A 15,546-nucleotide genomic window follows, 5' to 3' on the forward strand; every position below is an offset into this window, starting at 1 on the left:
CACGAACCCCAGCACAAGGAACATGAAGAAAATGACATAAACCTCTATCTTAAGCAAATTGCTTAAAATGAGCAAAATAGAGAAAATAAAGGAGCTAGAGCCAGGTGTGGTGGCTCACTCCTGCAAATCCAGTGCTTTGAGGGCCGAGGCAGGTGGATCACTTGAGTCCAAGAGTTTGAGACCACCCTGGGCAACATGGTAAAACCCAATCTCTACCAAAAATACAAAAATAAGCTGGGTGTGGTGGTGCACACCTGTGGTCCCAGGTGCTGAGGTGGGAGGATGGTTTGAGACTGGGAGGCAAAGGCTGCAATGAGCAGAGATCACGCCATTCCACTCCAGCCTGGGTAACAGAGCCAGACCCTGTCTCAAAAAAATATAATGAAATTGGCTGGGTATGGTAGCTCATGCCTGTAATCCCAGCACTTTGGGAGGCCAAGGTGGGCAGATCACTTGAGGTCAGGAGTTTGAGGCCAGCCTGGCCAACATGGTGAAACCCTGGCTCTACTAAAAATACAAAACTAGCTGGGCATGGTGGTGTGTGCCTGTAATCCCAGATACTTGGGAGACTGGGGCAGGAGAAATGCTGGAAACCAGGAGGTGGAGGTTGCAGTGAGCCGAGATCGTGCCACTGCGCTCCAGCCTAGGTGACATAGTGAGACTCCATCTCAAAAAAAGAAAAAAAAAGAAAGGAGCTAGAGTTAAAAGACACATTATGTAAAGAAATACAAAGAATGACAGCTGATTTCTTGTTAGAAATGATGCAAGCCAGAAGACAATGAAGTGGCAAAAAGGAATAAATCTTAACCTACACCCAGCAAAACTAGCTTTCAAAAATGAAAATGAGGCCAGGCATGGTGGCTGATGTGGGCAGCAAGCCACCCAGGTGCTGAGGCAAGAGACCGAGGGCATGAGCTGTTCCAGTATGATAAAATATATAAAATAAGAATAGTTATACTATATATAGATCTTAGATATGATTATATATGAATATCATTAATCATTAGTTTGTAGCAATTATTCTTTATTCCAATATTATAATAATCCTTGCTCTACAATCATAACCTAGGAAAAACCAGGCCATACAGAGATAGGAGCTGAGGGGACATAGTGAGGAGTGACCAGAAGACAAGAGTGCAAGCCTTCTGTTATGCCTGGACAGGGCCACCAGAGGGCTCCTTGGTCTAGCAGTAACGCCGGCGTCTGGGAAGATGCCTGTTGCCAAGCGGACCATGGTTTAGCAGTAGCGTCAGTGTCAAGGAAAAACACCCGCTATTTAGCAGACCAGGAAAGGGAGTCTCCCTTTCCCCAGGAGAGTTTAGAGAAGACTCTGCTCCTCCACCTCTTGTGGAGGGCCTGACATTAGTCAGGCTTGCCCGCAGTTATCTGGAGGCCTAACCGTCTCCCTGTGATGCTGTGCTTCAGTGGTCACACTCCTAGTCTGCCTTCATGTTCCATCCTGTACACCTGGCTCTGCCTTCTAGATAGCAGTAGCAAAATTAGTGAAAGTACTAGAAGTCTCTGATATGCAGAAATAATGGCATAAGCTGTCTCTCTCTCTCTCCCTCTCTCTCTCTGCCTCGGCTGCCAGGCAGGGAAGGGACCCCTGTCCAGTGGACACGTGATCTACGTGACCTTACCTATCATTGGAGATGGCTCACTCTCCTTATCCTGCCCCTTTATCTTGTATCCAATAAATATCAGCACAGCCTGGCATTCGGGGCCGCTACCGGTCTCCACAGCTCGGTGGTAGTGGTCCCCCGGGCTCAGCTGTCTTTTCTTTCATCTCTTTGTCTTGTGTCTTTATTTCTACAATCTCTTGTCTCCGCACATGGGTAGAAAACCCACCAACCCTGTGGGGCTGGACCCTACAGGCTGATGCCTGTAATCCCAGCACCTTGGGAGGCTGAGGTGGGCAGATCACCTGAGGTCAGGAGTTCGAGATCAGCCTGGCCAACATGGTGAACTCTCGTCTTTACCAAAAAAATACAAAAGTTAGCTGGGTGTGGTGGCGCATGCCTGTAGTCCCAGCTACTTGGGAAGCTAAGGCAGGAGAATCACATGAACCTGGCAGGCAGAGGTTGCAGTGAGCCGAGATCACACCACTGCACTCCAGCCTGGGCGACAGAGTGAGACTGTCTCAAAAAAAAAAAAAGATGGAAGACTTTTTCAAAAATACAAAAGCTAAAAGAAGTCATTACCAGCAGACTTGCACTTCAGTAAATGTTACATGAAGTCCTTGAAGCAGAAAGAAATGCCACCAGATGGACACAAATCTGGATCCACACAAGCAATCAAGAGCACAGGAAACAGGAACTGTGTGGGCTGATGTAGAAATGTTTGCTTAGTATTAAAATCTCTTTAAATGATAACTGACTGTTTAAAGTACAAATGATAACAATGTATTAAGACATTGATAACATGTAGAAAAGTAACATACTTGACAGCAACAGGACAAAATTAGAGAGAAATGGAGCCTAATAAATGCTGTTAGGCTCTTACACCATTTATGAAGTGGGATAATATCATTTGAAAGTTGACTATGGTCAGTTAATATAATACATAAACCCTAAAACAATCACTAAAAAATAGCAAAGAGCCATAATTAAAATCCAACAAAAGGAGATAAAGGTGAATTTAAAAATGCTCAATTAGTGCAGAAGGAAAAAAAAAGTGGAAAATGGATTGAGAACAAAAGAGACAACAAACCAAACAGCAAGATGACAGATTTAAGCCTAACCCTAACCCTAACCCTAACCCTAACCATATAAATCATCACACTGTGTTAATGGTCTAAATCCCTCCATAAACAGGCAGAGATGTTCAGACTGAATAAAAACGTGTGACCTAATAATATGATGCCTACAAGAAAACTCATAACAAAGACAAAAGAACAGGTAAAAAGTAAAAGGTTGAAAAAAGAGATACCATGCTAACATGAATCAAATTAATATTGGAGTGCCAATATTAATGTAAGTAGATTTTGGAGCAAAGAATATTTCTAGGAACAAAGAGGGTCAATGATGAAGGGATTGATTTGTCAAGATGACATAATCCTAAATGTTTATGTACCTAACTACAGAGCCTCAAAATACTCCTGGGTATTTTCTGAGAGAAATAAAAATGTATGTCCAAACAAAGACTTGTACATGAATGTTCATAGCAGTTTTATTTGTAATAGCCCAAACCTGCAAACAACCCAAATGCCCATCAGAAGGCGGTACATTCATACAATGGTATACTACTAAGCAGTGAAAAAGGAATAAACTACGGATACATGTAACAACATGTCGAAACAATTACATGGAGTGAAAGATGACAGACAAAAAAGAGTGCATACTGCTTGAGTCCTTTTATGTAAAATTCTACAAAACACAAATTAATCTATAGTGAAACAGGTAGATGAATGGTTCCTTAGGAATGTGGGTGATTGTGCAGAGACAGGTGGGAGGGGAACAGAACGGCAAGGAGACTTCTGGCACCAGTGGAAAGTGCACTGCCTTAATTGTGGTGATGGCCATGGGTGTGTACACACATCAAGACTTATCAAAATGTATGCTTTAAATGTGTGTGGTTTATTGCCTTTCAATTTTCCTTCCATAAAGTTGACACACTTGAAGAGACAGAAACATCAGAGCAAGGGCAGGAAGACATCCATCCAAATGTTAACAAAAACACACAGAGTAGTGGGTGTGGGGAACATGAGGACAGAGAGGGCAACAGAAAAGCGTATATGCTGAGGCTGGGTGCGGTGGCTCAGGCCTGTAATCCCAGCACTTTGGGAAGCTGGGGCGGGCAGATCACTTGAGGTCAAGAGTTCGAGGCCAGCCTGGCCAACATGGTGAAACCCTGCCTCTACTAAAAATACAAAAATTAACCAGGTGTGGTGGCTCATGCCTGTAATCCCAGCTACTCAGGAGGCTGAGGCAGGAGAATTGCTTGAACCTGGGAGGCAGAGGTTCCACTGAGCCGAGATCGTGCCATTGCACCCCAGCCCAGGTGACAAGAGTGAAACTCTGTCTCAAAAAAAAAAAAAAAAAGCTTATAAGCAGAGCAGAACATGAGATGATGAACTAAACCCTCTTGTTGTATCAGCAATCTCGTCAATGACTGGAACAATCCTGCCAAACAAAAGACGGGTGTTTGGACTAGATTTAAAAAATAAACCAAACAGCTATACATCATTTACAAGAAATAGACTGGATGGAAAAAGGAGGCAAATTCTAACCAAAGACAAACAATGGCACCACAAACTCTAAAAGTTGACTTCAAGGCAAGAAGACTGTGAGGGGTAAAGAGGATTAGACGCAACGACAATAGGAAAAGTCTGGCAGGAAAACGATTCTAAACTTACGAGCAACCAACTCACTGCTTCAATACATAAGAAGTGGAAATTGACAGATTTTAAAGGAGAAATGAACAAATTCTGCTATTCTAGGAGGAGACTTTAACTCTCAGAATGGAGAGAGCAGGTAGAAAAAAATAGGTTGAAAAGATCAACAAAATTGGTACACTGCTAGCAAGACTAATAAAGAAGAAAAGAGAATAATCAAATAGATGCAATAAAAAATGTTAAAGGAGATATCACCACGATCCCACAGAAATACAAACTACCATCAGAGAATACTATAAACATCTCTACGCAAATAAAATAGAAAATCTAGAAGAAATGGATAAATTCCTGGACACATACACCCTCCCAAGACTAAACCAGGAATAAGTTGAATCTCTGAATAGACCAATAACAAGCTCTGAAATTGAGGCAATAATTAATAGCCTACCAACCAAAAAAAGTCCAAGACCAGATGGATTCATGGCTGAATTCTACCAGAGGTACAGAGAGGAGCCGGTACCATTCCTTCTGAAACTATTCTAATCAATAGAAAAAGAGGGAATCCCCCCAACTCATTTTATGAGGCCACCATCATCCTGATACCAAACCTGGCAGAGACACAACAAAAAAAGAGAATTTTAGACCAATATCCCTGGTGAACATCGATGCGAAAATCCTCGATAAAATACTGGCAAACTGAATCCAGCAGCACATCAAAAAGCTTATCCACCATGATCAAGTCGGCTTCATCCCTGGGATGCAAGGCTGGTTCAACATACGCAAATCAACAAATGTAATCCATCACATAAACAGAACAATCGACAAAACCCAAAAACCACGATTACCTCAATAGATGCAGAAAAGGCCTTCAACAAAATTTGACAGCGCTTCATGCTAAAAACTCTCAATAAACTAGGTATTGATGGGACATATCTCAAAATAAGAGCCATAAATAATGACAAACCCACAGCCAATATCATACTGAATGGGCAAAAACTGGAAGCATTCCCTTTGAAAACTGGCACAAGACAAGGACGCTCTCTCTCACCACTCCTATTCAACATAGTGTTGGAAGTTCTGGCCAGGGTACTCAGACAAGACAAAGAAATAAAGGGTATTCAATTAGGAAAAGAGGAAGTCAAATTGTCCCTGTTTGCAGATGACATGATTGTATATTTAGAAAAACACATTGTCTCAGCCCCAAATCTCCTTAAGCTGATAAGCAACTTCAGCAAAGTCTCAGAATACAAAATCAATGTGCAAAAATCACAAGCATTCTTATACACCAATAACAAACAGAGAGCCAAATCATGAGTGAACTACCATTCACAATTACTACAAAGAGAATAAAATACCTAAGAATCCAACTTACAAGGGATGTGAAGGACCCCTTCAAGGAGAATTACAAACCACTGCACAACGAAATAAGAGGACACAAACAAATGGAAGAACATTCCATGCTCATGGATAGGAAGAATCAATATCATTAAAATGGCCATACTGCCCAAGGTAATTTACAGATTCAATGCCACCCCCATCAAGCTACCAATGACTTTCTTCACAGAATTGGGAAAAACTACTTTAAAGTTCAGATGGAACCAAAAAAGAGCCCACATTGCCAAGACAATCCTAAGCAAAAAGAACAAAGCTGGAGGCATCATGCTGCCTGACTTCAAACTATACTACAAGGCTATAGTAACCAAAACAGCATGGTACTGGTGCCAAAACAGATATATAGACCAATGGAACAGAACAGAGTCCTCAGAAATAACACCACACATCTACAACCATCTGATCTTCGACAAACGTTACAAAAACAAGAAATGGGGAAACCTATTTAATAGAAATAAAATAGAAATAAAATAGAAACCTATTTAATAAATGGTCCTGGGAAAACTGGCTAGCCATATGTAGAAAGCTGAAACTGGATCCCTTCCTTACACCTTATACAAAAAATTAATTCAAGATGGATTAAAGACTTAAATGTTAGACCTAAAACCATAAAAACCCTAGAAGAAAACCTAGGCAATACCATTCAGGACACAGGCATGGGCAAGCACATCATAACTAAAACACCAAAAGCAATGGCAACAAAGCCCAAATAGATAAATGGGATCTAATTAAACTAAAGAGCTTCTGCACAGCAAAAGAAACTACCATCAGAGTGAACAGGCAACCTACAGAATGGGAGAAAATTTTTGCAATCTACCCATCTGACAAAGGGCTAATATCCAGAATCTACAAAGAACTTACACAAATTTACAAGAAAAAAACAACCCTATCAAAATGTGGGCAAAGGATATGAACAGACATTTCTCAAAAGAAGACATTTATGCAGCCAACAGACACATGAAAAAATGCTCATCACTGGCCATCAAGAGAAATGCAAATCAAAACAACAATGAGATACCATCTCACACCAGTTAGAATGGCGATCATTAAAAAGTCAGGAAACAACAGGTGCTGGAGAGGATGTGGAGAAATAGGAACACTTTTACACTGTTGGTGGGACTGTAAACTAGTTCAACCATTGTGGAAGACAGTGTGGCGATTCCTCAAGGATTTAGAACTAGAAATACCATTGGACCCAGCGATCCCATTACTGGGTATATACCCAAAGGATTATAAATCTTGCTACTATAAAGACACACACACACATATGTTTACTGCGGCACTATTCACAATAGGAAAGACTTGGAACCAAGCCAAATGTCCAACAATGATAGACAGGATTAAGAAAATGTGGCACATATACACCATGAAATACTATGCAGCCATAAAAAGGATGATTTCATGTCCTTCGCAGGGACATGGATGAAGCTGGAAACCATCATTCTGAGCAAACTATCACAAAGACAGAAAACCAAACACCACATGTTCTCACTCATAGGTGAGACGTGAACAATGAGAACACTTGGACACAGGGTGGGGAACATCACACACCAGGGCCTGTTGTGGGGTGGGGGATGGGGGAGGGATGGCATTAAAGAGAAATACCTAATGTAAATGACAAGTTGATGGGTGCAGCAAAACAACATGGCACATGTATACCTATGTAACAAACCTGTACACTGTGCACATGTACCCTAGAACTTAAAATAAAATGAAAATTAAAAAAGGATGAAACTTGATTTACACAATAGATTTCATTTAATTAACATATGCAGAACTCTGGGCACAACAAAAAGAAAACAGAAATTATCCTTTTGAAGGAGTCATAAAATCATTTACAAAAATTTATGGATTAGCCCACAAAGTAAGTCTCAAAAAAATTAAAAAATTATGCTTTAAGTTGGCAATCAAGAACGAGAACGAAAAATAAACTGTAGTTTTGGAAATGAAGATATTTCTAAATTACAAATGAGTCAAAGAATAAATCATAGTTAGGCTGGGAGTGGTGGCTCATGCCTATAATCCCAGCACTTTGGCAGGCTGAGGCAGGCAGATCACTTGAGACCAGGAGTTCGAGACCAGCCTGGCCAACATGGCAAAACCCTGTCTCTACTAAAAATACAGAAATTAGCCAGGCATGGTGGCACCCCCTTATAATCCCAGCTACTCAGGAGGCTGAGGCATGAGAATTGCTTGAACCCGGGAGGCAGAGATTGCAGTTAGCTGAGATTGCACCACTGTACTGCAGCCTGGGTGACAGAACAAGACTCTGTCTCAAGAAAAAAAGAAAAGAAAAGGAGGAGGAGGAGGAGGAGGGGGAGGAGGAGAAGGAGGAGGAGGAGGAGAAGAAGAAATCATAATTAAAAATGGAAAATATTTAAAAGTGGGCTGGGCTAGGTGCAGTGTCTCATACCTATAATCCCAGCATTTTAGGAGGCTGAGGTGGGAGGATCACTTGAGGCCAGGAGTTCCAGACCAGCCTGGGCAACGTGGCATTAGCCTATTTCTATGAAAAATAAAAAAATTAGGCTGGGTGCGGTGGCTCAAGCCTGTAATCCCAGCACTTTGGGAGGCCGAGGCGTGCAGATCACGAGGTCAGGATATCAAGACCATCCTGGCTAACATGGTGAAACCTCATCTCTACTAAAAATACAAAAACAAAATCAGTCGGGTGTGGTGGCGGGTGCCTGTAGTCCCAGCTACTCAGGAGGCTGAGGCAGGAGAATGGCATGAACCCAGGAGGCGGAGCTTGCAGTGAGCTGAGATTGCACCACTGCACTCCAGCCTGGGCGACAGAGCGAGAGTCCGTCTCAAAAAAAAAAAAAAAAAATAATAATAATAAATAAAAAAATACAAAAATTAGTTTGGTGTGGTGGTGTACACCTGTAGTCTCAGCTACTCAAGAGGCTGAGGTAGGATTGCTTGAGCCTGGGAGTTGAAGGCTGCAGTGAGCCATGATTATGCCATTTCATACCATTTTCACACATGCAAGAGACTTTACAGTCAGGCATCACTTAACAACACAGATGTGTTCTGAGAAATGCATCATCAGGCAATTTTGTCAGTGTGTGAACATCACAGAGTACAGTTATACACATGCAGGCTGTAAGGTCTCCTACACACCCAGGCTATATGGTGTAGCCTATTGCTCCTAGGCTACACAGTTCAGCATTACTGTGCCAAATGCTAAATGCCATTGTAACACAATGGTGAGTATTTGTGTGCCTAAACATATTTAGACATAGAACAGGTACAGTAAAAATATGGTATAAAAGATAAAAAATGGCAAACCTGTACCGGGCACTTACCAGGAACAGAGCTTGCAGGACTGGCAGTTGCTGTGCGTGTCGGTGAGTGAGCCCTGGATATCACTGCACACAACTCCTGACTTGACAACCCTGTACACTTAGGCCACACTCAATTCATTTAGAACTTCTTCTTTCTTCAGTAATAAATTTAGTTTACTGTAACTTTTTTACTTTATAACCTTTTTAGTTTCTTTAAACTTTTTGAATCTTTTAGAACACTTTGCTTAACATACACATTGTACAACTATACAAAATATTTTCTTTCTTTACATTCTTATTCTATAAGCTTTTTTAATTTAAAATTTCTTAAATTGACTTTTTGTTACAAACTACGACACAAACACACACACTAGCCTAGGCCTACATATGCTCAGGATCATCACCACCACCGTCTTCCCATCGCCACATGGTGTCTTGGGAGACAGCAACACGCGTGGAGCCATCACCTCCTGAGACAACAGCGCCGCCTTCTGGACACCTCCAGAAGGACCCACCTGAGGGTGTTTCCAGCTAACTTTTTTTTTTAAGTGCACGCTAAATGATAAAAACTATAGTATAGTGAATACGTAAACCAGTGACATAGTCACGTATCATCATCATGATCAAGTACTATGCACCGTTCATAATCACACGTGCTGCTCCTCCGTATGACCGCAGTGCAGCAGGTCTGTTTACACCAGCATCACCGCAGACTTGTGAGTACAGTGTTGCACACAACCACGGTAGGTCATATAACATTTTCAGCTCCATTATAATCTATGAGACCACTCTCATATATGCAGTGTGCTGCTGATGGAAATGTTACGTGGCACGTGACTGTATTATAAAGACATCTATCTACCCAAACGAATCCACAATTCAACACAATTCTAGTCAAAATCCCAACAGAGTGGCCGGGCATGGTGGCTCACGCCTGTAATCCAGCACTTTGGGAGGCTGAGGTGGGGAGATCATGAGGTTAAGAGATCAAGACCAGCCTGGCCACCAACATGGTGAAACCTCGTCTCTACTAAAAATACAAAAATTAGCCGGGTGTGGTGGCAGGCGCCTGTAGTCCCAGCTACTCGGGAGGCTGAGGCAGCAGAATTGCTTGAACCTGGGTGGCGGAGGTTGCATTGAGCCGAGATTGCACCACTGCACTCTAGCCTGGGCGACAGAGTAAGACTCCGTCTCAAAAAAAAAAGAAAGAAAAAAAACTCCAACAGAGCTTCTTATGGAAGTCCTGGCCCCAATAGCCCCACATCACCCCAGAATTCCTGAGACATTTTTGAAAAGAGATGGACACTCCAGTCCCCAGAGAGTGGGCCCTGAGCCATGGGTGACAGGGCAGGGCTAAGGCCAGACCCACGGCCTCTCTGGGGAAGAACAGCCCTGCAAGTGTGGGTGACTGACACATTTTGAAAACAGAATTACAAAAAGAAACCAATTCCTTCACCTAATTGCAGAGATGAGTCAAAACTAATAACAAATTCAAAATTATTATAATCCGATACCAATTCTCTAAGAAGTTCTGTGCAGGCCCGAAGCTGTCCGTTCTGTTCAGTGAGAGGAAACAGGAGATTCTAGTGCTGCAGCACAGCACAGGCTCTTGAGGGAGAGTTATTTTTAAAATGTTAACGCCAAGCCTGCTCGTCCGCTTGTTTCTTAAAATTATTCACGATTCTCAAAATCTGGCTTCGACTTGTGCAAGATGAGCTCCTGCCCGTTTCTGGCTGGGAGAAGTTGTTCTCCAGAGGGACCATAGGTTGTCAGTATTTACAGCAAACCAATAGGTTTGTTTTTCACTTATGCCATTTAAACCATAAACCAGATGCTGCAGTCACCTTCCCACAGAGCTCCACCTGTACACGCCACGAATGTCCTTTAATCCTTAACCTCCACAACAGTCTAAATTCTGTACCTTTCAGTATCCTCTCCTTTGGGAAATGCCGCTGGAGGGCCAAGGACTCCTGGCCTGCTCTGGTGTGTGTTTAATTGCAGGCATGAGATTGCTCACGTGGGTTTCATGGATCATATGAAAGCCCACAGGGAGGTTCCTCTGTTTTTCAAAAGCACACAGATGCTGCTGTGACGACCGGAATACACACTCAGGGACGGTTCAACATGACACCAACCAGTGTAAAACACCACACTGACAGACTGAAGGAGAGAAACCACGTGATCATCTTAACTGATACAGAAAAGGCACTGACAAAATCCACATGATAAAACCACTGGGAACACAAGGAATATCAAGGAACTTGCTCAACAGAAAAGACTGGAAACTTTCCCCGAGATCAGGAGCAGAACAAGGATGCCCCTTCACCACTGCCATTCAACACTGCACTGGAAATCCTACGCAGGGCAATCAGTTAAGGAGAAGAAAAAGGCATCCAAATTGGAAAGGAAGATGTTAGACTATCACTAACTACAGATGACACAGTCCTATATATAGAAAATCCCAGAGATTATAAACAAAGGTTACTACAGCTAATACACAAATTCAGCAAAGTTGCACAATACAAGATCAACACACAATCAGTTATGTTTCCATATACCACAATGGACAATCCAGAAACAAACAAATAAAAAATTCCACTTACAACAGCATCTAAAAGAATAACATATCTAGGAATAAACTTTACCAGGGAGGTGAAAGGACTGTACACTAGAAAACATAAAACACTGCTAAGAAAAATCAGACATAAGCAAATGAAAAGACAACCTCTGTTCATGGATTAGAAAATTAATATTGCTTGGATGAAATATGACCTTACAGATCCAACACAATCCCCCACACAGATCCAAAATTTCAAAAGCTTTTTTGTTGTTGTTGTTAAAAGAAATGAAAAGCCAATCTCCAGATTCTTATGGACTTGCAAGGTGCTCCAAATAGCCAAAACAACCTTGAAAAATTAGAATAAAGCTAGAAGACTCACACTTTCCAGTTTCAAAACTTATTACAAAGCTACAGTGATCAAAACAATGTGGTACTGGCATATGGATCAATGCAAATCAATTGAGAGGCCAGAAATGAACCCAAATCTACGACAGGTCAATTTTTGTTTGTTTGTTTTTGAGACAGAGTCTTGCTCTGTCACCCAGGCTGGGGTACAATGGAGCGATCTCGGCTCACTGCAACCTCCACCTCCTGGCTTCAAGTGATTCTCCTGCCTCAGCCACCCAAGTAGCTGGGATTACAGGCATGAACAACCACTCCTAGCTAATTTTGGTACTTTTAGTAGAGACAGGGTTCTGCCACGTTGGACAGGCTGGTCTCAAACTCCTGGCCTCAAGTGATCTGCCTTCCTTGGCCTTGAAAAGTGCTGGGATTACAGGCATGTGCCACTTTTCTTGGCTAAAATTAAAAACTTTGTACTTTGGCCATACACGCTGGCTCATGTCTGTAATCCCAGTGCTTTGGCAGGCATAGGTGGGCGTACTGCCTTGGCTCAGGAGTTGGAGACCAGCCTGGGCAACATAGTGAAACCCCAATCTCTACAAAAAAATACAAAAATTAGCCTGGTGTGGTGGCGCGTGCCTGTAGTCCCAGATACTTGAGGGGCTGAGGTGGGAGGGTCACTTGGGCCCGGGAGATGGGGGCTGCAGTGAGATTGCACCACTGCACTCCAGCCCCAGAGACAAAACAAACAAACAAACAAAACAAAAACAACAAAAACCTTTGTTTTTCAAATGATACCATCAAGAAAGTGAAAAAAGGGGCTGGGCGCAGTGGCTCACGCCTGTAATCCCAGCACTTTGGGAGGTGGGTGGATCACGAGGTCAGGAGATCGAGACCATCCTGGCTAACACGGTGAAACCCCGTCTCTACTAAAAATACAAAAAATTAGCCGGGTGTGGTGGCAGGTGCCTGTAGTCCCAGCTACTTGGAGGCTGAGGCAGGAGAGTGGCATGAACCCAGGAGGCGGAGCTTTCAGCGAGCAGGGATCCCGCCACTGCACTCCAGCCTGGGCGACAGAGCCAGACTCCCTCTCAAAAAAAAAAAAAAAAAAAAAAGAAAGTGAAAAAAGGCTCAAAGTCATTAGTCATTAAGGAAATGCAAACCAAAACTACAATGAGACATTTCATTGCAGCTACAATAGCTAAAAGAAATCTAAAAAGGAAAGTAAGTAGTGTTGGCAAGGCTGTGGATAACTTTGAATGCTCATATTTGCTGGTGGGATGTGAAATGTAGGCCCTGGTCCTCTTTGTGCCCGCCTTCCGCACTGCTCACCCATACCACGCCCGAGCCTCCGCTGCTCACCCTGCCCTGAATGCCGACACCAACACTATCTTCCCAGTGTGCTCCAGTGGCTCCTCCACATCCGATTTGCCCCAACTCCTGCCCGCTCCGCAGCAGGCCCCATCCCTGGCCTCCCTTTCATCCTGCCAGGCCGGGTCCACAGGGTGAACCTACTGCCCACCTTCCTCTGTGCCTGCACCTCGGCAGGGTGGGGAGGAAGCCTGCTGTCCTCTGAGCTCTGTGGTTCACTCTGAATCCCTCTTCTGAAGCCTCAGATGAGCCCGGCAGTCCAACAGGCTCCTTCCCACTTCTGCAGAAAGCCCCTGGGCCTCAGCTCCCCTGGCAACCTCAGCCAAGCACCGAAAATCTGTTACTGGGGGAGACCAATCCTCTGCCTTTCTCTCCCTGGTGTCCAGCCTCTCCTCCATCCTCTCCAGAGGAGCCTCCATCCGCCCCTGCAGTGGCCAGGCCTGTCTGCCCTGGGCCACAGCCTGGGCTCTGGGAAGCCCCAGCCTCCTGTCCCTGCCTTGGCTCTTCCCCACTGTCCCGCCCGCCTGCCTCAGCCCTTCCCCACTGTCCCGCCCGCCTGCCTCGGCCTTTCCCACTGTCCCGCCCGCCTGCCTCGGCCCTTCCCCACTGTCCCGCCCGCCTGCCTCGGCCCTTCCCCACTGTCCCGCCCGCCTGCCTCGGCCCTTCCCCACTGTCCCGCCCGCCTGCCTCGGCCTTTCCCCACTGTCCCGCCCGCCTGCCTCGGCCCTTCCCCACTGTCCCGCCCGCCTGCCTCGGCTCTTCCCCACTGTCCCGCCCGCCTGCCTCGGCTCTTCCCCACTGTCCTCTCTGGACTCGCTTCCCACGGTGCACTCACCTCGAGGCCCTTGCGCTCTACCCTGACCACTCCCTGTTTCTGAGGGCAGGGGTCACCTGGGCTCCCACCAACACAGGCTGTGCTCCTTCAGAGCCACTGTGACTCCAGAGGGCAACCTCCAAGCCTGCTCAGAACCCTCAGCTGTGTCCACACTGATCTGCACCCCCCACCTGGGCCCCCCCAGGTCCACACACCCCACACCCTTACCCAAATCCCCACATTTGCATCTCCCAACAGCAGAGAGAGCTGGGCGAGCCCCTCAGACACTGCCCTCAGGAACCACCACCTGCCAGGGGCTGGGCCTGCGAGGGGCAGGGTTGGAGGACCCAGAAACCTCTGAGGCTGAGCACCAGGCTCTGCTGCCCAGAGAGACAAGAAAGTGCTCACTGGGGACAGCAGCGGTGGCTGCTACAGCCAAGGACGAGGCTCTGGCCATTCGCAGGGACACTGAGTCCCCTGGGTCCCCGCCCACCGCCCTCACCTGGCCCCGCCCACCACCCCTACCTGCCTCTCACCTGGCTCCACCCACTCCATTCACCTGGCCCTGTCCTCACCTGCCGCTGTCCTCCTTCACTGTCCCAAACGCCGCGGGCCGCCCGGCCCTCGCTGGCAACTCCTGCGCCTTCTCAGTGTCGGGCTCGGGCTCCAGGGAGGAGCTGGTGCTGCCCTCACGGCTGACGCTGCTGCCGCGCCCGGGGCTGCTCTCTGCCGAGGCACGCGGGGATTCCGTGTTCTGCTTCAGCGTCTGCAGCTTGGCCAGCGGGATGATGTCGCAGCCCTGCGGCCGGTGCCACACCGTGCGCTGCGTGCTGGCATTGTAGTAGTAGAAGCGGGACGTGTTGGGGTCGAACAGCTCCCACCACTGGTTCTCGCTGGTGCGCTTGATGCGGACGCCGGCCGGCGGGTCCCACACGCACTCACCGGTGACCAGGTTGGCGTACATGCGCTCCCGGGTGCGCGGTTCGATGATCTCCACCCACTCCAACCTGGGGAGAGACAGCGTTAGGGCGGCTGGAGCCACGGCGGCCTAGGCCCGCGCCTCCCACCCCTGCAGACCCCGGCTCCAGCCCCAGCTGCAAGACCCAGAAATCCTGTCGCAGAGAAAAGCAAACCCAAGCCCAGTCCGCCCCTGACTGCTGCGCTCCTGAGCACCCGCACCCGGGGAAGTCCCCGGAGCCGCCAGCGCCTCAGGGTGGTGCAGCCCTCTGGGGGGTCCTGGGCCCCACGTGGGGTAGGGACATACTGGCTGTGGTTGCAGGTTCCTGTCCTCACAGGCACCCAGGCCACAACCCCACTGCCCACTGCTCCATCCTGCAGGATCGTGGCACGGGCCTGCGAGTCACCACTGCACACCTGCTCAGTAGCCCCTCCGCTGCAACTGGACCACCACCTCCACACTGGGTCAGGGTCTGGAGGGGCCTCAGGC

The 15,546-nt window shown here is 46.2% G+C and overlaps 1 protein-coding gene across 5 annotated transcripts in view; it reads right to left on the bottom strand.

Moving 5' to 3' along the window:
- The window catches only part of ARHGAP39 (Rho GTPase activating protein 39), a 157,356-nt gene that overhangs the window by 34,053 nt on the left and 107,757 nt on the right, over positions 1-15,546 (bottom strand). For all 5 annotated transcript variants that reach the window (XR_008504250.2, XM_054499347.2, XM_054499344.2 and 2 more), the window contains one exon: positions 14,675-15,106. Coding sequence is in view for 4 of the 5 variants with exons in the window: in XM_054499344.2 (XP_054355319.1) it covers positions 14,675-15,106 (432 nt within the window). In the remaining variant the exon portion in view is untranslated. The remainder of the gene's footprint in view (positions 1-14,674; positions 15,107-15,546) is intronic.

This window comes from Pongo pygmaeus, chromosome 7, assembly GCF_028885625.2.
Source record: "Pongo pygmaeus isolate AG05252 chromosome 7, NHGRI_mPonPyg2-v2.0_pri, whole genome shotgun sequence".
Classification (NCBI taxonomy): domain Eukaryota; kingdom Metazoa; phylum Chordata; class Mammalia; order Primates; family Hominidae; genus Pongo; species Pongo pygmaeus.